At 36.0% G+C, this 21,493-nt stretch overlaps 3 protein-coding genes across 5 annotated transcripts; 1 reads left to right on the forward strand and 2 right to left on the reverse strand.

Annotated features, from left to right (window-relative positions):
- Positions 1-1,351: 1,351 nt before the first annotated feature.
- LOC132267461 (mediator of RNA polymerase II transcription subunit 11) lies at positions 1,352-2,994 on the reverse strand. Of its 3 annotated transcripts, none has more exons than XM_059768637.1 (3): positions 2,853-2,994; positions 2,640-2,756; positions 1,352-1,882 (listed from the first exon to the last, which is right to left on the reverse strand). In XM_059768637.1, the coding sequence occupies exons 1-3, from the start codon at positions 2,904-2,906 to the stop codon at positions 1,706-1,708; spliced, it is 348 nt and encodes a 115-aa protein (XP_059624620.1). In that variant the 5' UTR covers positions 2,907-2,994; the 3' UTR covers positions 1,352-1,705. The 3 variants fall into 3 exon arrangements, with proteins under 3 accessions (XP_059624620.1, XP_059624613.1, XP_059624605.1); XM_059768630.1 differs by having other exon boundaries at positions 1,352-1,594; positions 1,691-1,882; positions 2,640-2,965; XM_059768622.1 differs by having other exon boundaries at positions 2,640-2,965.
- A 107-nt stretch (positions 2,995-3,101) lies between these two features.
- LOC132267484 (mitochondrial pyruvate carrier 4) lies at positions 3,102-13,525 on the forward strand. Its single transcript, XM_059768647.1, has 5 exons — positions 3,102-3,259; positions 4,198-4,296; positions 4,553-4,605; positions 12,638-12,711; positions 13,130-13,525. Exons 1-5 carry the CDS (start codon positions 3,205-3,207, stop codon positions 13,185-13,187), a joined length of 339 nt encoding a protein of 112 aa, XP_059624630.1. The 5' UTR covers positions 3,102-3,204; the 3' UTR covers positions 13,188-13,525.
- Positions 13,526-14,850: 1,325 nt separating this feature from the next.
- On the reverse strand, positions 14,851-18,886 carry LOC132267494 (uncharacterized). Its single transcript, XM_059768656.1, has 3 exons — positions 18,413-18,886; positions 15,762-15,923; positions 14,851-15,365 (listed from the first exon to the last, which is right to left on the reverse strand). The coding sequence occupies exons 1-3, from the start codon at positions 18,743-18,745 to the stop codon at positions 15,210-15,212; spliced, it is 651 nt and encodes a 216-aa protein (XP_059624639.1). The 5' UTR covers positions 18,746-18,886; the 3' UTR covers positions 14,851-15,209.
- Between the last annotated feature and the right edge of the window lie 2,607 nt (positions 18,887-21,493).

Genomic DNA, 21,493 nt, shown 5'->3' on the forward strand with positions numbered 1-21,493 from the left:
AATAAAGAAAGGGAGCCGTTATTTGTGCTCCAAAATACCCTCAACTATTGTAACCTAGATAAACAAGTATCTGATGACTTTTATGACTTTGCGCCTAGATAAACCTAGGTCTAGTGACCTCCTCTCTCTAGCGCTCCTCATCCACCATGAGAGAACCGCCCGTAAGGAATCCAGACATGGCCAAATGACCGGTCATGATCAGGTAATGGAGGACTGCGTGGCTGCGTGCAAATTCTTCCTACGTTATAGGAAGAAAATGTTATTTGGCCTATCCTGAGAAATATGACTTCGTGTATGAATGAGAAACTTGCCATTGACTCTAATCGAGAAATATATTGTTACGAGTTAGACTTGCCCCAACTCAAATTCAAATGGAGAAGTAAAAATAAATGGGTATATATCGATTAAGTGCTACTCTCATCTAATAACTTAAGACTTGTCCCATAGGGCTTGTATGAATAAAAATATAAGACACAAAAGTCTTATGACCCCAGCATATGGCAATTCAGCATGGATACCAAACTTTCATTGATATTAGATATAAGACTAAAATTGGTCGCATCTACAATAGATTGTATAGATACCAAACTTTCATTACTATGAGATGATATAAGGCTAAAATTGGTCACATCTACAATAGATGCTGGGAGACACATTCTTAACTTTTGATATTATTTTGCATTGACTGCTGTCAAACTGACAATTTTGCATTGACTGCTGTCAAACTGACAGGACTTCACATCAGCTAACAATTAAAAAGCAGTGGCTCCTCACTGATCTTTACACACATCATAAGGGAATATTTGCCTGTTAGAATTCAAATTCCTAACTCTTTTTTTTTTTGTCTTTCCAGCAACAAAAGAAGACGGTCAGACAGACAAGCAGCCCAGATAAACCAGCAACCATTCTCAATGTAGATCCTCAACGGTTACTTTACATAAGTCAGCAGTTATAATGGATATACCCGTCACTCGAAATCGGCAGAAAGAGTTCAGATTAATTGAGGTGTTATCATATTTACATATTTTCTTATGGAGGAGCTCAGAAATTTGCCAGTGTCATGGAACCACCTCAGTGTTAACAAAACAACTATAAAGAATAGAGATCTGCTGATAAATATATTCCATGTCCAGTCTCTCTAGCATGTGCCCTAGAGGTCTACACGTGCTTGGCAAGCACATTAAAGAATATGCATCTCAGATTCTCAGTAGATCTTGAGAAAATTGTACTAGAAAGAGAAAAGAACCTCAACAATTAATTCCAGGATAAGATTGCATCAAATGAAAAAAATAAAATAAAATAAAATATGGGCAATCATATTTCAGAGGATAGTATACAATATGGAACTAGGTTAAATCAGAAGATGATAGATGATATAAATCTCTAATAATGAGCAAAAACAGACTCAATCAGTCATTTCAGTGTTTGAAGTTGAAAAGATATAACTCTTAAGCATATACCAGTTTCATCCTATAAAGCAGAATAGTCTACAAACATTATATGATACATATATGTCTTTGGCAAAATAAGATAAAATTGAAGGTAACATCTACATATTCTTAGAGAATTCAATTTGTTTCCCGCTCTTCTAACCCTGCAGAATTGACACAACAAATGATTATGAAAACTATTGTACTGTCAATCTCGTGAACAGAGGATCCAATGGAGAAATTAATTTAACAACTCTGACCAGCCAGGAAAGCCTTCAAACTGCATCATGATATTCATCAATTGTTTGTTTCATTCCATCCAACTGCCCGATGACGTATTCCAGTTTCTTGCAACAGATCTCATTAGATATTCTTGAAATGTAGTCACACTTCTCAAAAGGACGGTACTCACATGCACTTTTGATTTCTTCCCGCAGCGTCACTTGAATGTCCTATATTACAAATAGAATATAAAATCCGTTGCTATTAGTTCTCCAATTTAACCAGGAGATTCTAACCCAAACTCCAAAGTCCAAATTATAAACTAGAATTGTAGTGCTATCTAAACATGCACTAATTCAGCATTCACTCACCCAAACACTATCACACCAGGAATTATTCCCCAATTTTCCAATTTGTTCCAGTTTTACTTTAATCAACTACTCCCAAAATTAACTTGTGTAGTTCAATAGTTTCTGAACTATTCCCTGTCATGGTGAGTAACAAATAATTCCTTAATCTTCTTTCTTCAGAAATTCCTTCCAACTCCAAATACTATCTGAAACGACAACATTATATTCTAATTTATACAACATGTACCAAATTCTTCTCTCAAACAATGCAAATTGGAAAATCCCCAATATTTTCCCAAATAACTCTCACATAATAATTTTTCATGAATCAATTAAAAATTTCCAATTCTTCTGCGGTGGTATCCGCTGCTACTCTCTTAGGGGAGGTAGTTAGGGCTCAAGTCCCAATATTTTCTATATCATGTTTGAAAGGCCTGGCTTTAATTTGTATATGCATATGTTCAGAAAGGTGATTTAGAGTTGCAAGTGGACTTCCACCGACTGCCTTCGCCATGACAAACACGCATACAGTTTGAAAATTTGTACTTCTGTGTAACAAACAGAAATACATATATATATATATATACGCACACACAGAAGTATATATATGTGGATGATAAATAGATCAAAAACCGACCTTGATCAACTGCATGAACTCTCCGCATTGGTTGTTAACCAGTTCCTTCCTGGGACCGCTAGGGTTTGACAGTTCATCCATTACTCCTCCGGCCAGTTCCAAAACCCTAACGATCCTCTGGTACAACCCCAAAATAATATAAAACATAAATAAATAATTATTTTTGAAATATTTAATTATAAAAAGAAGAAAAAAAGAGAAGATATTAAGTACCTTCTCAACATTTTGGAGTCGTTGCAGAGAAGTGTTCGGGCTCTGTGAATCCATAGAGTTGATTAGAGAGTTCACGAGGCAGAGAAGATCGATATTAGCGATTGTTACTCTGGGTTGAGTACGACGTCGTTTATAAGTATGAGGATTTAGTAGTAGTTGACTAATGAAGGTGGTCCCATTTCGACGATTGAGGACGAGGCATTTCCTAATTGGGCCATAAAATATGCGGGTCCGAGACTCACCGTAAGAATTGATTATTGTTATCATTAGTAATAAAAAAACACAAGACCGTGAAACATTTTTTAAATAAGCGGCCCATTTTAGCACGCTGTGTGTGAGGGAGAGAGATTTCATGGCGACTTCGAAGCTTCAAGCCATCTGGAACCACCCAGCAGGACCTAAAACAAGTAAGTCTGAGTGTAATTCTTTCACACCTGAATCATTTATTTTGGTAGATTGATTCACTGCTTTTAACGTTTCCGTTTATAATAAATAACATCTGAATGATTTCCATCTTCGATATTAGATCTTGTGCTTTTAGGTCGTGGCCTCTCACTTACAGATTCGAAGGTCTTCTTAATGATCGGGATAGACTAAATCGAAGACAAATTTATTTATTTATTTTTTGATTGAAGATGATGAGGGATATAATTTAGGGAATAGGTTTATTTGAGTGTAGCTTTTTTTTTTTTTTTTTTTTTTGTCTTGAATCAACTTTGTAAAATAATAAACAAATGGTTAAGTGAAAAATTATGGATGATTGGATTCATGAGAACTCATGGAAAATATTTAATGGAAAAAAGTTATTGATTTTTGGCCATTACAAGTGAAATGTGCAGACAGAAAGAATTAATTTTGTATATGTTATAAGAAATACATGGTAGCGTGCAATCTGTGAATTGGGATTTTAGATGCAAATGATGAAAAAGGGTTCCTGTACTAGATTCCAAATAGTTGGGATAAGGCTTTCTCAAATGGATTGAGGTTTAAAATGATTATATATTAAATTCAGTTTACCGCATTGGGATAAGGATTTCTCGAATTGGGTTGAGGTTGAAATTAATTGTTTATTTATTTTAGTATTACTGCATCCAACCCTACCAACAATGGCAGACTATATAATGAATTCAACCTAGGGTATTGAGATCTCTTCAACTTCTAAAAACCTCTTTCTAACCACTGAGCATAATCCTCTATTAAGAATTCATATAGAAATGTATAGCTTAAGAATGTGGTGCTATCTTTCTTTTCTTTGTTCAATGTGTTTTATATTTTAATATAAACAGTTGGTATTTATGTTACCTATTTCGGTTTAACTTATGCGCAAAATACTTGTTCTATGTAGTTCACTTTTGGGCTCCAACTTTTAAGTGGGGCATCAGCATAGCCAATGTTGCTGACTTCGCTAAACCACCAGAGAAACTTTCATACCCCCAACAAATAGGTATGTTCTATTTGGTGATTTTGTACATTTATTCATTCACATATATCTTTTATCATGTATGTCTATGTGTATGACTCTCTCCCTTGCTCACACACACATGCACCCACAACGTACATGTTCCCATACAAATAATATTTTATTTGTTTTACAATTGAGTTTATGTTCATCTTTCTTCTACTTTTTTGGCATGCAATTCGTTTATCATCTTATATTTAGTAATAAAAATATTTATATCTTTCTTGTTTCTGTAATACAGCGGTCACAGCCACTGGAGTTATCTGGTCACGCTACAGCACTGTAATCACTCCGGTAAGTTTTATTGTTAATGAAATATGGCCACGTTTGAAGAGAGTAATTTTTTCGAACTGGTGGGTTTAGATCCTTTTTTTTTTGTTAGACTTGAATTTAATATCTACTACATTATAGTTGAGCTGCTTGTAGTTTTTTTTCTATGACATGCTTCTTTTTTCTTTTTTCGTTATTTCCACCTTTTGGCATCTTTTTATTTTATGTTTTTTCAAGTTTGAAGTATTATCTTTAGATTATATAGGTGTACATTAGACATGAATGATTTATCAGCTATACAATCTTTTTATACCATATCCTTGGACTGTTTGCACACTTCATGTGGTTGATGTGCTGCACTATAACCATAAGTTCATGAATTAGAAGCTTAGCTTTACTTTTTCGCAATTGAAGATTGAGAATCTAATTCTATGAGATAATTGGTCTCCAAGTGCTATGGTTTAGGTTAATGTACAATAGCTTACCCTTTTATATGTGTCCCTTTCCTATTTTGGTACAACCTACATTTCTAAGCTCCTAAAATCATAATATAAAACTCTAATTATTTGCCTCATCATATCCCCCCCCCCCCCTCCTCCTCTCTCTCTCTCTCTCTCTCTCTCTCTCTCTCTCATTTTCTATTCTTTTGCTGAATCATTTGCTAATGTACAAAGTTGCTAGCGAACAGGAACATGAACTGAACATAAATCTTACTTGTTTGGAGCTGTGAAATCAGTTTTATTCAGATACTTTTTTTTTTCCTTCTTCCAAATTAGTGTGTTTCATATCCTGTAATAGAAGTTCACCTTTTAGTAAATCATAGGTTCCTCAGATCATGATAGGCTATGTTACTAGGACTCGGGTACGCGTGTCGGGTATGGGTATGTATCCATGCATCAGATATGTCAAATTCCCAAACAAAATGACACATTATTTAATATTTTTATTTTATTTTCTAGAGTAAAATAATATCCTTATGTAACATAGTGTCAATATAAGTTCACTCATTTTGCAGCAATAATATAATTCAAAATAAATTATTGGATGTGTTTTTAGGTGCATGTCCAACCAAAAGTGTTAGGCACACTATGTTACTTGGACTAGGCTACGTATGTTGGATACGGGTATGCATCCACGCGTCGGATGTGTCAAATTTCCAAATAGGACACATTGACACCGCTAAATATTCGTATGACTTAATGTTTTAAATTTTAAAGAAATAGTTTCTTTGTGTAACATGGTGTTTAATAAAGGCATTTCACTTGTTTTGAAGAAAAACTATAATAAAATTGAAATGGATGTGTTTTTTAGGTGCATGTTCAACCAAAAATTTCTGGTACATATTCCATATCCATGTGTAAGTGTTGTGTGTCCAACACAAGTACTTCACTTAATTTTGAAGAGTACATGTAAGTTATGTAACATACCAGACACATATCCGCACCCATGTCCGAGTATCGTGTGTCCAACATGGGTACTTCACCTACTTTCGAAGAATCCATGTAACATAACATAGATGATAGGTAGCAGGGAGAGTAGGGTAAACACATGAAGAAAATATAACTTTGGCTTTTCATCTTTGTGATCAATATATGCTTCAATATATGCTTTTCATTTATGTGATCAATATATGCTTTTTATTTTTTATAGTGAGCAAAAGATTTATATATGAAAGCACAGGCTTAGTAATTAAATGGGCTGGATATTTTGTTGATTTCCCTACTACCTTGTCAAGCACACTGCACCGTTCGGTTGAATTTTTCCTTTGGTCAATCAACTCAAATTAACCAGTGAAAGCTGTTCTGGTGGGAATTTAAATCATAAGTATTGGTTTTTGCAAAGACCATTGATAAATATCTTGCTTACTTCATATCTTTAGGACATTTTTCAGCTGCACCGATAAGAACCTCTTTTGTTGTTGTCATGTTTAGTATATCCTTGGGATGTCTACTTTAACGATTGAATACATAGTCGTGCTTAACTTCTTATTGAATTCAACAACTCATTGCTACCAGGGCTCTGGGTTACCTTATGCTTTCTAGTTCACTAACTTGAATCCCTAGAATCTCCAGAAATTTTAATCCTCGTACTTGACTTTGTCTAATCTAAGTATCAATAGGAAATAAATTAAAACTTCCTAGCAATTTCACATTTCATCAAGTGGTAGATGATAGATCCTTTTTATAACAAGTTCTGAGCTCCCTTTTGCTGTCTACCTCAATTATATTGATTCCCAAGACTCTCCACCAATATTAAATCTGCCTAGCCAACTAAGAAAGATGATATTTCATAACACATCCAAACTTCCCAGTAATATCACTTCTCATCAACTGACAGATGATATTTCTTTCTTCTGCTCTACGCATTTAATAATTTTTTTTAGTCCTCGCTTCATTTTTTTAGAAGGTTTGCGTATCCAATGGTTAGGAATCTCAAACACAGTGTCAGCTTCAAGAGGGGGAATAATAGCCAAACTAAATTCATTTCCCTCTGTTCTACATCAATCAAGACAGCTGCAACGTGAACATGTTGCTGAGGAACTTGTTGCTGTTGGTAGTCAGGGATCATTCTATATACTTATCATATATCATTTTCCGCTCTTAATTCTGCAGCTTATTTCTTTTGTAAAGAAAAAGAGAAAAAAGTTCTCTCCAATCCCGAGCATTTTGGCCTTAAGAGTGCAAGAATATCCTTCTTCATGGAGACAAGCTGAGAAGCATGGACAGTTCTATGAGGTGTTGTGTCCTTGTCGGACACCATTTCAGACACTGTCACTTCATGGACACTCCTTGACACGTCTTCGACACTTTATGACCGTGTTTGTAATATAAAAATATTTTTTTAATATTTCGTACACTTGGTCGACACATATTGGACACTTGACTCACATCTTGGACACTTAGTTGTCACATTCTAGACACTCGGAACATATCCCTCACTTTGTCTTATATAAAACAAACAAATGGTAGTCCTAGAAATAAAATTATGAACATATATCAATGTGTCCAGGACCGGCCCTGGGCTTAGGGCCCAAAAATTTGTATTATTAGGGCCTCTCAAAATTTTGGGCCTCACATTTGCCTCGGGCCATAGAAAATATTAGGCCTCTCAAGGCTAGCCCTAAATGCGGCCATCCTCTTTTTCTTTAAAAAATTGACATTTAAAACATCTCATAGTATGTAATATGAACAAAAACATAACTACAATGACAGGATAGAATAGTAATATCATATATAATAGAATATATTATTTTTGATATTCAAATACCTTCACCTTCTATCTTATTTAACTTTAGTATATAAAATAAAAAAGTATTAAAGTTCTATAATTGTCTTAATCAATAGATATTTAAATGAAATTTTTATATTAGCCGTGTCCGTGTCTTACTTTTTAGAATTTGATGTGACGGCGTATCTGACGCTCAAGAGTTTTTTTTTCTTTCTCAACCACCAATTGTTGTGACGCCAGTTGCCGGCGACTTGTTTTTTGGGCCGACCGCGAACTGGCAGTGCATGGGGGGCCATTGTCCGCCCCCATCACATGCGTAACTTGTGGCCATGGGGTGTGCAGGGGGTGACACGATATGAGACGCCCAGGTAGACGTGCCCTTGGCCAGATGGCTTCGGGCGCAACTTGCGTTCAAAGACTTGATGGTTTGTGTCGTGTCCTGTGTGCGTGTCCGTGTATATGTGCGTGTCCGTGTATATTTCCATGCTTCTTAGGAGAAAGTGTCACTCTCTATTCTGATTGTTGTTTTATTTTATCTTCATATCTGTTCTACAGTTGCTAGGTTTTTACAGATTACAAGTAATTTTTATTTAATACTCTTCCCTATATAATCATGATTTTACCTTGCCCGCTAAGGGAGGGAATAAAAACTAAGAAAGTGCCATGGTTTTGACATCTGAAGCTCTCAACTGGTCTGCATGGAAGAATTTCAGGATCAAATATATAAAATGGTATAAGTTGCCAAATGTCTAGCTTTAAGGTAGAGGCTTCCATGAAACATGATAATAAGCCTTCAAATTTGGGTTTAAAATCTTGGAAAATGGGAAAACAAGATGGTCAAGTTGATTATCAAATCCATACATGTGAAACAGTAACTAATGATCCAATAAAAATTTTCAAGTTTTGTTTAATTGGCATAATTAGTGAGAAAAAAGAATATAGAGATATAATTTGGTGGGATTTACAAGGAAAACAGATTCCTAGAGAAATGATGAAGAGTATTCAAAATATGTATGTAAACAAAGAAATTAGATTTCACACTGTTTGTAAGGAGACTAGTGATTTTTCTGTTATAGTGGAACTGCACCAAGGGTCAGTTCTAAGTGCATATTTATTACAAATTTTTTAGATAAAATCACATTAGACTTGCAATGAGACATTTTATTTGTCGATGACATGGTACTATTGAACACTCCAAAGAAAATTTAGCAAGAAAATTAAAAAGGCAATTATAGTCAATAGGTTTAAAAATTAGTAGGACTTAACATGAATATATAGAATGGATATTTTGTAAGGAGTCAGATATTGATAATATAATGATCATACTTCAAAACCAAGGGATTATTCAAATTGACCATTTTTTATATTTAGGGTCAATAATACAAAAGGTGGTGAGCTATATGTTTATATAATTAGTATAACCAGATTGACAGACAAAATAGGGATAAACTAGTCTGTGTTTTATACAATAAAAGAATAGCAAATAAGTTAAAAGGAAAATTTTATAGAAGTGCTTAGGCCAGTTATTTTATATGGTGTAGAATGTTCAAAGAGAAAAAGATCATTTTGATGTATCTGTTGATTCGTCATTTCCATTGAGAGATCGTATGAAGCGACGCGGGTTTTAGAAAAGAAATAAGAGCAATGAATTCATGTAACGAAAATGAGAATGTTAAGATGGTTGATACTTGATAGGAGTGCCTAGAAAACATAGGGTTACTAATCAAAAAGTCAAAATCTGAGTGTAAAATTAGGACTTAGGAGTGGTGTCTATTAATGATAAAATAAGAGAAATTTGACTTGGTATGGAGATAAACAAAGAAGACCTATAGATGTATGGTAAGAAGATGAAGGTAGGAGATAGATAAGGCGACTGAAATTAACATGGGATGAAATTATTATTTTTTTTAAAAAAAATTTCTTATAGGAGAGATGACTTGTAATAGAAAAGAATGGAAAAAGAGAATTTATGTGGCCAATTTCATTCATATGGGGTTAAGGCAAGAATGATGATAATGAGTGAGGAAAAATATAATGTAACGTAAGGAAAATTTTAAACCTTATATGGTTATAATGGAGAACAAAATGGGAAATAAAATATGAAGAGGTGGAGAAATATTTAATTTTAGGGTGTATTACACTCAGACCTCCTGAGGTTAGGTCATTTTTCAGCTAGATTAACGTTTTGGTTTTAGATTTCACTTACATTTGAATTAGTGGTTTAACATTTCACTTACACCCCAAATGTCAATTTTTGGTAGGACCGTAGTACCTTTGAGGTGTTAAATGACTATGCTATCATTTGACCTTCCGTTGACTATTTTTATGACCAAACTACTCCCAACATACACCTTCCTCTTCCTCATACCATCATCATCCCCAATCACAGAATTCGCGGTTCGACCACACAAAACCCAACTCCTCAAAATTACACACATATATATCTATATAGATATAGAAAATAGCCAAACATATATAAATTATACACATATATCTATATATATGTATAGATATATACACTCACAATTACACACATATATGTATATAGATATACACACACACACATACAGAACAACCAAACAGGGGAGCCAAATAAGGGTCAGCCAGATCGATGATGGGGGTTTGGGTTGTGGATTGGAGGTGGCGGTGGCCGGGCGAGCTCGGAACGGCGGTGGAAAAAGCAAGGTGGTTCACAGTGGCGACGGCGGTAAGGTTTCATTAGGAGAATCGACTCGATCCAAAGTTCACACTACAACACCGATCGCCCATGAACCCAGTCTTTGTTGAGGCGAGGTCTCAGTAGGAGGAGGAGATCTATACAATTTTTGGGTGGGGGCGGTGGAGGTGTTGGTTGGTAGTGATAGAGGTGTTGGGTGGAGGCGGTGGTGATGGGTGGGGCGGTGGTGGTGTTGGTGATGGGTGGTGGTGAATGAGGTGTTGGGTGGGGCGATGGTGAGTGAGAGAGACCGCAGCTGGATGGAAAATTTGGCCAGTTGGGTTTGTTTGCAGGAACAAATCTATACAATTTTTGGGTGGGGGTGGTAGAGGTGTTGGTTGGTAGTGATAGAGGTGTTGGGTGGGGGCGATGGTGGGTGAGAGAGACCGCAGCCGGATGGAAAATCTGGCCAATTGGGTTTGTTTGTAGGAACAGATCTATACAATTTTTGGGTGGGGGCGGTGGAGGTGTTGGTTGGTAGTGATGGAGGTGTTGGGTGGGGTCGGTGGAGGTGTTGGGTGATGGGTGGTGATGATGGAGGTGTTGGGTGGGGGCGGTGGTGATGGGTGGGACGGTGGAGGTGTTGGGTGGGGGCGGTGGTGATGGGTGGGACGGTGGAGGTGTTGGGTGATGGAGGTGTTGGGTGGGGGCGATGGTGGGTGTGAGAGACCGCAGCCGGATGGAAAATCTGGCCAATTGGGTTTGTTTGCAGGAACAGATCTATACAATTTTTGGGTGGGGGAGGTGGAGGTGTTGGTTGGTAGTGATAGAGGTGTTGGGTGGGGTCAGTGTAGGTGTTGGGTGATGGGTGGTGATGATGGAGGTGTTGGGTAGGGGCGGCAGTGATGGGTGGGGGTGATGGAGGGTGAGAATTGTGGTGGTGGTCGAAGGGGTGGGTGAGAGAGACCGCAGACACAAAATTGTAGATGGGGTGTTTATGTCATTTAAGATTAAAAATATTTTGTATTAAAAATTTGAGGGTAAAAAGGTAAACTCGCATATGTTTGAGACCAAAAAGTAAATTGGGGTGTAAGTGAAAGTTAAAATCAAAATCTTCATCTACCTGAAAAATGACCTAACCTCAGGGGGTGTCTGTGTAATTTACCCTTAATTTTACATTCCTTTTCCTTCCCTTATATTTTTTTACAATTATATTTTAGAACTTTATTTTCTGATCTCATTATTTTTTGTTTACTTTACGCAACACTTTTCACGCGGCTTGTTTGGTTACCATAGAAGCATGATGGGAAATAATATATGAGTAAGGGTAAAGCGGGGTAAAGGGGAAGTTTATAATCTTCATATCATTTTCCAATGTTTTTCCTTGTTCCTCCTATAACTAAGATTTTTTTACTTATGCGAAAAATATGAGGAAACTGCTTTTCCTTTTCTTTTTCCCTTTCTTTTCTTTTTCCCTTTCCTTTCTTTTTCTTCTGTCACTAAGTTTGCGAACTGAACAGAGTCAAATTGTAGATGGGGTGTTTATGTCATTTAAGATTAAAAATATTTTGTATTAAAAATTTGAGGGTAAAAAGGTAAACTCGCATATGTTTGAGACCAAAAAGTAAATTGGGGTGTAAGTGAAAGTTAAAATCAAAATCTTCATCTACCTGAAAAATGACCTAACCTCAGGGGGTGTCTGTGTAATTTACCCTTAATTTTACATTCCTTTTCCTTCCCTTATATTTTTTTACAATTATATTTTAGAACTTTATTTTCTGATCTCATTATTTTTTGTTTACTTTACGCAACACTTTTCACGCGGCTTGTTTGGTTACCATAGAAGCATGATGGGAAATAATATATGAGTAAGGGTAAAGCGGGGTAAAGGGGAAGTTTATAATCTTCATATCATTTTCCAATGTTTTTCCTTGTTCCTCCTATAACTAAGATTTTTTTACTTATGCGAAAAATATGAGGAAACTGCTTTTCCTTTTCTTTTTCCCTTTCTTTTCTTTTTCCCTTTCCTTTCTTTTTCTTCTGTCACTAAGTTTGCGAACTGAACAGAGTCTAAGAGGGAAGTGTCACCTCTGTTTATTGATTTAGCTTCATTCTGATGAGTTTTTTTTAATCGATTTGAGTTCTTTATTTATCTTTGATTCTGGACTGCAGAAGAACTGGAACCTTTTTAGCGTAAATGTTGCAATGGCTGGGACAGGCATCTACCAACTTACAAGAAAAATTCGGTATGTTGATTTGGATTTCATGTTGCATTATTGGTTGTTGGATTGTGGTAATAATTATAGAATCTGTATGCTAGTAGGGAAAGGAGAAAATTATCTCCATTCTAATCCTTTCAGTCAGTGGTGAGTTTTGATTATATGGAAAGGGAAAAACACTGAAGAAAGGTTTTATCAGTATAGCAACAGTAAACGATATTACTTCAATTGCAAGATGGTCCCTGTAATGGCGGTTGAGGGGTCTATAGCTGAGTAAAGTACTTGCATGATCCTCTCTCCAGTCGTTATTGTATTGTCAACTAATGCTGGACATGCAATTTACACATGTGTGCGCTCATGTGTGATTATGTGTTTGTGTGGATGTGTGATATGCGATTGTGTTTTATAAAACGATGTCCTTATATTTCCCTTTCAATATTTCCAGGCACGATTACTTTAACGAGGAAGAAGCTGCTGTTGCTGTTGCTGTTGCCAAGGAATGACGACGAAAATTTCTTTCTTTGTGTTGTATGATGATGGCTCATTTTCCCTTCTTGCCTTTGAATGATTGGTTCTATGATCAGTGCCTGCCCTCAAGCAGGTTCTGCATTGTTTTCAATTATGTTGGAATTTGTAGCTGTGGCTCTGATGTTATGGTGGTGTTAAATGACATCAATAGTACTGTGCAGCGGCATGTTTGATCAATTCTCCAACTACTGTGATGTTGAAATCCCTTTGTTAATAACTTCTTGTCATTATTCGTAATGGCCTTTACGATTTTTAATTATAGAACCAGATCTGGCATTAAGGTAATAAAAAGTGTGATAATTTCACGTGTAAATCTGTAAGGTCTATGCAATTCTATGCAGGCTGCTACCAACTTGGCAGTGGCAAATGGTGCCGCTGCAAGTTAATGAATGGATAGATATCCTTATTAAAGGGATTGATCACCGATGGCATCCAATTAGTATATCAATTTTTTATAGTAATTCATTAATCAATTTCCTTTCTGTTGAAGAACCTATTGATTGATAAACTCAGATACATGTTTCACGGCATGAATGATTAGGAATATAAAGCAGAATGATTTTTCATGCAATTTTTAATTTACGCCACTGCTAGTTGCATATCCAATTTATCCTCGTGAACAATTAAAAGTAGAACCAACATAAAGTTCTGAAAATTTGAATTATAAGTTCACAAACTACAAATTTGGATGCCTTGAACCTCATCAATTACAAATTCTCTTGTTTATTTATGGGAATCGTCCATCTCTGCTTGTACACTTTTTAAAGCATACACATTCCTATTTCTGGAAGTATTATTACTAGACTTGACAGAACATGTCTGCAAACATGTATATGGGTAGGGATGTCAATTTTTACCGCCCCGCCCCGTTCCGCCCCGTTAATAACGGATATGGGAACACTTATTATACCGTTGGGGCGGACAAGGATACAAATTTTGTACCCGTCGAGGGTCACGGGACGGGTAAGGGTTCAATATACATATCCTAGGGGCCCCGCCCCGTCCCGCATATAACTATATTTAATATATATATATATATATATATATATATATTAATAAGTTATTTTAGCGACTTACCCAACCCATCTCTTACAATCTTAATTTGGGATGTAAACTTGGTATTAAATTTACTTTTATTTTGATTATGGTGGAAGTTGGAGCTTAGAACTTCTTGTGATTTGGTTGTATTAAATTTTTATTTTTGTTTATTATTTTCTTTGAATTATGTTATATGCATGTTATTTTTTTTATTTTTGTTAGAATACATAATTTTATTTATGTTGTGTCATTCCTAGGCTTTGCACATTTAAATAGCAGGAGTTTAAGTTCCAAAAAGTGGGAGAAAAAAATTTGTTAGTGGGGCGGGCACGGGGGCACAGTATTTCCTAACGGGACGGGGTTGGATATGAAAATTCAACCCGGCGCGGGTCTCGGGGCGGACATGGACTTGACAAAAATTAAAAGGGGCGGGGCGGGATTTAGGGAAACCCGCTCCAAACCCGCCCCGTTGCCATCCCTATATATGGGCAAATGATGAAGATAACAGGAATTAAGGAACCCTAAGAAAAGATTAATAGAGCAATGATAGTCAAATAAATTCACATGACGTAAAGCTAAGTGTAATAATATAACTAAATATTAGTTCATCAAGCCATTTCACTCTGTATTTCTGGTCTGTCCAACACAGTATAGTTATATATATATATATATAACAATAATATTCATAAACAAATTCAAATCATTCAATTGTAAAAAAAAAAAAAAAAATATTGATTATCTATCTCAGTTGAGTCGGTACACTGAATCGCTACAAATTGCAGTCAACTAAGCTGAGGGAGCAGCAAATGAGGACTGAACTTAAATGAATCACTTTAGTTTTGCTTACTCAAGGCAGCTTGTAGAATCATAAAAAGCCGAAGGAGAAAGCTAAATCTTTCAATCAGGAACAAATTGATATGCTATTTATCTCCTCTTAAACCAAGATTTCCTTAAACACGTCATGTGCCAGCACTACTTGAATTCACTTTTCCCAACTGGCCATCTTTAGTTTGATCTGTTTTCGAATCATTGTCACAGTCGTGAGCTAAACCCAAACTTAAATCCAAAGTGCTTTTGTTCAGATCCTGCCGTGCTAATGGATTATCGCCCGGAGCCTGACACAAAAGTACAAGTCAAAATTTTCTAAAAACTTCAGCAGATGCACCAAAAGTAAAACAGCGACTCAGCTCATAATAATCAGCAGAGAATTGAAAGCGGAGGGCACAACAGTGGAAATTCCACCATTTCATTTTGTTCCCCGGTGGCATTCTGTGGTGTGAGGGTTCTACTTTATGATGCAGCAAATCAGCTCACTTTTATTTCCAAAACAAATTGACAGTCATAACCTCATTACCACAAGAACGCCCTTTATCATCACAGCTCATATAGGTTCTGTACAAGCACTGATAAGGAACAGCAATTTCCTTTGAAAAAAAAAAAAAGACTCCACCATGAACTCAAACCAAAAACAATGCAAAAGAAACAAGCATAAGAAAAATGTAACTAGTCACCTGAGTTTCTTCCATGGGCACATCATTTATGTCAGGTTTTCCATCAAAACCATCACTCTTGGAAGTTGGTTCGTCAACCTTCTCCACTGCATTTGGCTCAGTATCACTTGGTTCGTCAACCTTCTCTGCAGCCTCACTTTTTTGTTCTTCCAGAACAGCAATCTGTATTTCAATCAATCAGAAAAAATCATCTAATAGCAAAGATCTACACTAACCACTTTCCAGAAGCATGAACAAAGATAATAGAATAAACCTTTACTATTCCAATGGTGGTCCTTAAAACAAACTGCTACTTGGTAAAGTGAAAAAGGGCATAGCAAAAAATACCGTTCAGTGTTGTCCTCAAGCAAAGTGCATTTACAAGTTTCAACTTTGCCATCATAATTTGATAAAACACGTAAAACAGGTTTGCTACAAACTCGCAAGTAGTTCCGATTTAAGAAATAAAAGCAAGCACCAGAAATGTGTTTCCAAATTTAGAGCATGCGCAATAATAGCATGACATGTTAAAAAACCCTAAAAGATGATGAATCCATCCTGGATGTGCTCTTCCCAAGTCCAATCCTAGTTTACATTTTCATTTCTCTCTACCACTAAAATCTACAACCTAAATCATTGGAATCAAATTATATATATATGTGTGTGTGTGTGTGTGTATATATTTAATAAAGGCGATTACCTAGACGAAGTGCTAGGAGGGGAAAATTGGAGACAAATCCGAGCTTCCACATTATTTTGCCCCTTCTTGTCAGACCAAGCTTTTATCATTGAACCAAGCAATAGCCCTACCCATCAGAACCTATATCAATGCTAACAAAGTAAACGTATCACCCCCACTAGTACAGAATTGGGATATACTCTATTGGTACAGGGGAATAGCAGTGCACTGTAAGAAGAATTTACCTCTGTCAAGCACATCATTACGCACATAAATTCTAAAATGCAAAACAGGATTCACATAGCAAACCCCAAAAATATTTTAAAAATTTACTGAAATGGCATTGTAACAGGTTCTAGAAACCAAGTAGTCACTTACCACGCCCATGTGATATGGACACTTGGGATGTACTCTATTGGTACAGGGGAATAGCAGTGCACTGTAAGAAGAATTTACCTCTGTCAAGCACATCATTATGCACATAAATTCTAAAATGCAAAACAGGATTCACATAGCGAACCCCAAAAATATTTTAAAAATTTACTGAAATGGCATTGTAACAGGTTCTAGAAACCAAGTAGTCGCTTACCACGCCCATGTGATATGGACACTTGCATGGGTGTGTATGTCAGTCCAGCATTTATGCAAGGAGTTGACTGAATCTAAAAATTAATAAATCAAGAGTCGGCTTTCACTTCCCAGAACAGCATTCCAAGTGCATATGCATATCCTTTTTTTTTTTTTTTTTTTGATAAGTAAGTGCATATGCATATCTTAAATGCAGCATGAGTCCCGAAAAGGCTTCACTAATTACCTACCTACTTTACCCATACCATCTTTTTCTTTTAACAATTATAAGATGTAAAAACAATAATTAATTTCCATCAATGACATTAGTCATAGCCTTCTATGCACGATTATATATAATTCAATAGTAAAACACAATTCAACTTTTCTTTTGGGCACATCCAAAATAAAAATTCAAATCAAAACTACTACTTCTCCTTAGGCCACCACAACTGATTCACAACTACTGCCACCACCTCATCTTATATTCCAACATTTTCCTAATATTAATTTATCTACTCAGTTAAAAATGAGTTAATATAAAGGGGAGATGAGTGGAAAAACAAATCAGTTGTGTAGCTTCTTTTATTAAATATAGTGTATTCATTGAAACCAAGGTCAATGCATGGTCTAATGTCATGACAAGAGTACTTTTCCTGATTGTAGTAACTGGCTATGTTACACTATTCTCTTTAGAAATATAATAAGATGTAAGAAAGTGGAAGAAAACCACCACAAACGACAAGAAAACTCACGATTACAGAGGAATAAATTCTGCACATCATGAGTCATATTGAAAAATAATCAATGGATCAAACAAAAATTCGGCCAGGTGTACACTTGAACATGTTAATCCTCCACCAGCTCATTGTACAACAGATGTGAACCTCCTCATTTGGTGTCTGTCAGTAACTCATACCTTCCAAGCCTTTAACTTCAATTTCTAAGAAAACAAACTAGAGAAGAGTACCAAAAGTTTTTTTCTTTTTTTGGTAAGTGAGCATGAAAAGGTTGGGTTTTACAACTTTTCAAAGTCAATATCATGGAATACAAAAACAAGAGTCTTGCTCAAGAATTTGAAACGGTGTCAATTTCAACACTTTAAGGGTTCAAAGCCATAATTTCTTTATATGTACAATCTATCACACAAGTAAATATCAAATTGGCATTTTAAAAACGATTAAAGGTCGTCAATTTCTCACATCAAAATCCACAAAACTTCCAGTTTCTCTGCCCGTAATTCAAACCATTCAAGAACGCAAGTCCCGATTTTTCAATTGGAAAAGTAAAACCCTAAACAAAGAATCCACAATAACCCAAGAAAGTAACACATTCATACAACACATCATAATACACAAAATATATAAATAGAAAAGAGACAATTGAGGATTAAATAGATCTGAGATGTCTACTGACAGATATATACCGGAATGTATTTGAATTTACGGCGAGGCGGGTCTTCCGTGGCAGTGGTGGCGGCGACGTCGTCTTGTGCGGAGATCTTGTCGCCATTATTGTTGTTGTTATGGTTGTTCTGGCTTTGCGTAATTGGGGTCCACTTATAGAGCAATAGATGAGAGACGTTAGTACCGTTAGTAGTACGGTTGTTAGTTTGAGAGTGGTGATGGTTGGACGAAGCATTGGATGATGGGGATACGTGGATCCATTTCTTCTTCCACTTCCTGACCCGACCGTTGAACACGGTGGTTGGTCCATATCGAGTTGAGGAACGGCCGAGTCGGGCCCCAACTCCCTCCATCACACGCCGGAAGAGAAGTAGCGGATCGGTGGTGACTCGGCGGCTTTCCGATTCGCAAGAGGATGACAAAAGAGAAGGGAAATCTTGCCCCTTTAATCTACCGTCTCTCTTTCTGTGGATTTTAGAGGTTTCCAAGTTTGGTTAGGATTAGGTAGTGCCGGAGATATAGGATGACTATTGCCATAAATCATGACCGTCCAAAACTTGGACCCTTTTTAGTTTTTATTGACTTTCTTTTTAAAAAATTCTGATTGCAATCATTAGTACTGGCACCCTCTAACTCGCAGACTTTGCTCCAGTGATTTATTCGTCCCATCAATTTTCTCTTTCTTTTTCCTTTTTAATTTATATTTTTAATACTTGTTGTTCTTCTTTAAAATAAAAAATACAAAATAGAATCATACAATTATTCTTCACACTCCATAATTTTTTTTAAAATTCAACCTCATTTACTATCTATTATCAATTTTTTATTTACTAAAATCAAGTGAAGTGCAATGATACAAAAATGAAATGCAAATAATCAGAATCGATAGATGATACCTTTTCTCTTTAACAATAAATTCAGCGTCGGTCAATAAGTTCACTCTATGAGTATTTTTTTATTTTATTTTTATTTTTTATTTATGCCTTTTTGCTTTTGTTCAGCTAGATTTACTCATATTTGGCTTGTTTCTGAATAGTATGGGTGGATTTGTTGTTTTATCTCCGGCTAGATTTCTGATTTATGTTGATTTTGGTTGTCCCGGACTTGATGTGATTTTTTCCCTTGATTTGATCTTGTGCAGGTTTGGGTGGTTTTTCTCCTGTTGGAGGTGTCTTATGGATATAACTTTGGAGCAATTGCCTTGATGATGGCTAGGCCTTTGGTTCTCTCCTGTTGCTACTCTTCTCCCATGGTAGTTTCCGTTTTTGAGATTTGACTCTTGTTCTTAACAAATTTAGAGTTTGTTCTTCATTTTTTATTTCTTTACTACAAGATTTGTATGCCTTTATCTAGCTTGACTTTTGCCTCTGTACTGTTATTAATGACTTGACCTTTGTGCTTTCGCAATGATAAAATAAATAAAAATGTAAATAATCAAACTATATAAACTATATATATATATATATATACATACACACCCGTTCGATTAATGTACAATTAGATACATTTTGACTCTCATCCCAAAGAAGTCTTGTCCTCCATTATTTCATTTTATGCTTAGTAAATTTTCAACTTTATTTTACACATTTTGTTGAAATTTAAATTTACTTGACCTTCAATTATTAAACAAAAATGTCACATTTTACTACGGAATAAAAATACATGGACTACCGTATTTACAAAAATTTGACCAGAACTCTTATTCATTTTGATGGCTCGATACATAGAATAATTTGAATACATTGCAGTGAGTTGTTACTCTTGTCATAATTTTATTTAAAATTGCTAGACTCAAATTAGAACCATATTTCATAGAATGATTTTTTCCTTTACACTAAATGGTGAAACCAAATATATGAATGCCAAGGGAAGAGAGGGAAATGGCATATGATTCCTTTTTAAGAGGCAATGGAGCTTGTTGAGTTCAGGCAATTATTTCCACACGGCCAAATTACAACTATATACAATTATAAACAGCTTTGATCAAATACAAAGAAACCCACCCACTCACAAATATCTTCCCCTCTTATGTACCAATCCTTTTTTTTTTCCCTGGCAACACCAACCCATAAGAAAGCAACAAAATTAAGCAATATCAGCTACAATATCAAACTCCAAAAGCTTAAAGATAGGCAATGGGAAAGAGTGAAGCACCCAATCCCTAGGCATCCTATGCTGTGAAAGCTTGGCTAGAGCATTCGCCACTTGATTTCTTTGTCGTCGAACATGCGAAATGGAAAACCCAGATAGAGATTTCAGTTCTTGTCTTATCTCAGTAACAAGAGGAACAATTGAAGCATCTGTAGGAATAACTCCTTCAATAGCCTCCACCACTCCTCTACAATCCGATTCAAAACATACCACCGGAAACTTAAATTCTTTGGCCCAAAAAATTACACAGCAACAAAAAGACTTCGACTGAAGCACAGATGAGGACGCAAAAGGCTGAAAAACTACGGCTTGAAGAACTGCACCGGAGGAGTCCCTAAACATTGCACCTCCACCTCCCTGTTGAGTGAGCTTTGAGAAAGAGGCATCAACATTGCATTTAACAACACCATGCACTAGATGAATTCAACGCGAGGGAGCATCAGACCGCTGCGAAGAATGAATGATCAGTTAACATTTCCTTTGTAAAGAAACAAGTTCCCAAAATCGAGTTAAAGCCAAGTTTGCAATCAATGCAGGATTCCATTCGATCTGTTCAAAAATAAATTTATTCCGAGCCTTCCAAATCGCCAACAAACAAAAAGAAGCCATACTCACCATAATAGATTTATCCTCTATGGAAAACACTAAGCTACCCTGAAGACCATCCCACCATTCAAGAAAAGAGAAAGTGGGGTTTGCAAGAAAATCCCAACGAAGGAGGGATAACTTCCACACCTGAAATGAAAAAGAACAATGGAAAAAAATATGGTTAACATCCTCCACATCAACCCACATCGCTGACAAATCGGATTTACCAAACAATCTCGACGAGCAAGAGCAAATCATGTTGGGAGAATCCCGTAGCAACATTTCCAAAGGAAATGTTTAATTTTGGAAGGAAAATTAAGGGTCCACAAATCACTCTATCGTTTACAAGAACTCAATTGGCT

The sequence above is a fragment of the Cornus florida genome, unplaced genomic scaffold (genome assembly GCF_030987335.1).
Source record: "Cornus florida cultivar Cherokee Brave unplaced genomic scaffold, ASM3098733v1 CherokeeBrave_3.0.0_Hap2_Chr01, whole genome shotgun sequence".
In the NCBI taxonomy this organism is placed as follows: Eukaryota; Viridiplantae; Streptophyta; class Magnoliopsida; order Cornales; family Cornaceae; genus Cornus; species Cornus florida.

Bases quoted from the DNA above. Each gene is read 5' to 3' on its own strand.
- LOC132267484 (XM_059768647.1), top strand. From the start codon at position 3,205: ATGGCGACTTCGAAGCTTCAAGCCATCTGGAACCACCCAGCAGGACCT. The intron at 3,260-4,197 runs GTAAGTCTGAGT...TGTTCTATGTAG, and splicing joins CCCAGCAGGACCTAAAACAA to TTCACTTTTGGGCTCCAACT. The intron at 4,606-12,637 runs GTAAGTTTTATT...TCTGGACTGCAG, and splicing joins ACAGCACTGTAATCACTCCG to AAGAACTGGAACCTTTTTAG.
- LOC132267461 (XM_059768630.1), bottom strand. From the start codon at position 2,906: ATGGATTCACAGAGCCCGAACACTTCTCTGCAACGACTCCAAAATGTT. The intron at 1,883-2,639 runs GTCGGTTTTTGA...TTTGTAATATAG, and splicing joins AGTTCATGCAGTTGATCAAG to GACATTCAAGTGACGCTGCG.
- LOC132267494 (XM_059768656.1), bottom strand. From the start codon at position 18,745: ATGGAGGGAGTTGGGGCCCGACTCGGCCGTTCCTCAACTCGATATGGA. The intron at 15,924-18,412 runs GTATATATCTGT...ATTGAAATACAG, and splicing joins GTAAATTCAAATACATTCCG to ATTGCTGTTCTGGAAGAACA. The intron at 15,366-15,761 runs GTGACTAGTTAC...CTTTTGTGTCAG, and splicing joins TGCCCATGGAAGAAACTCAG to GCTCCGGGCGATAATCCATT.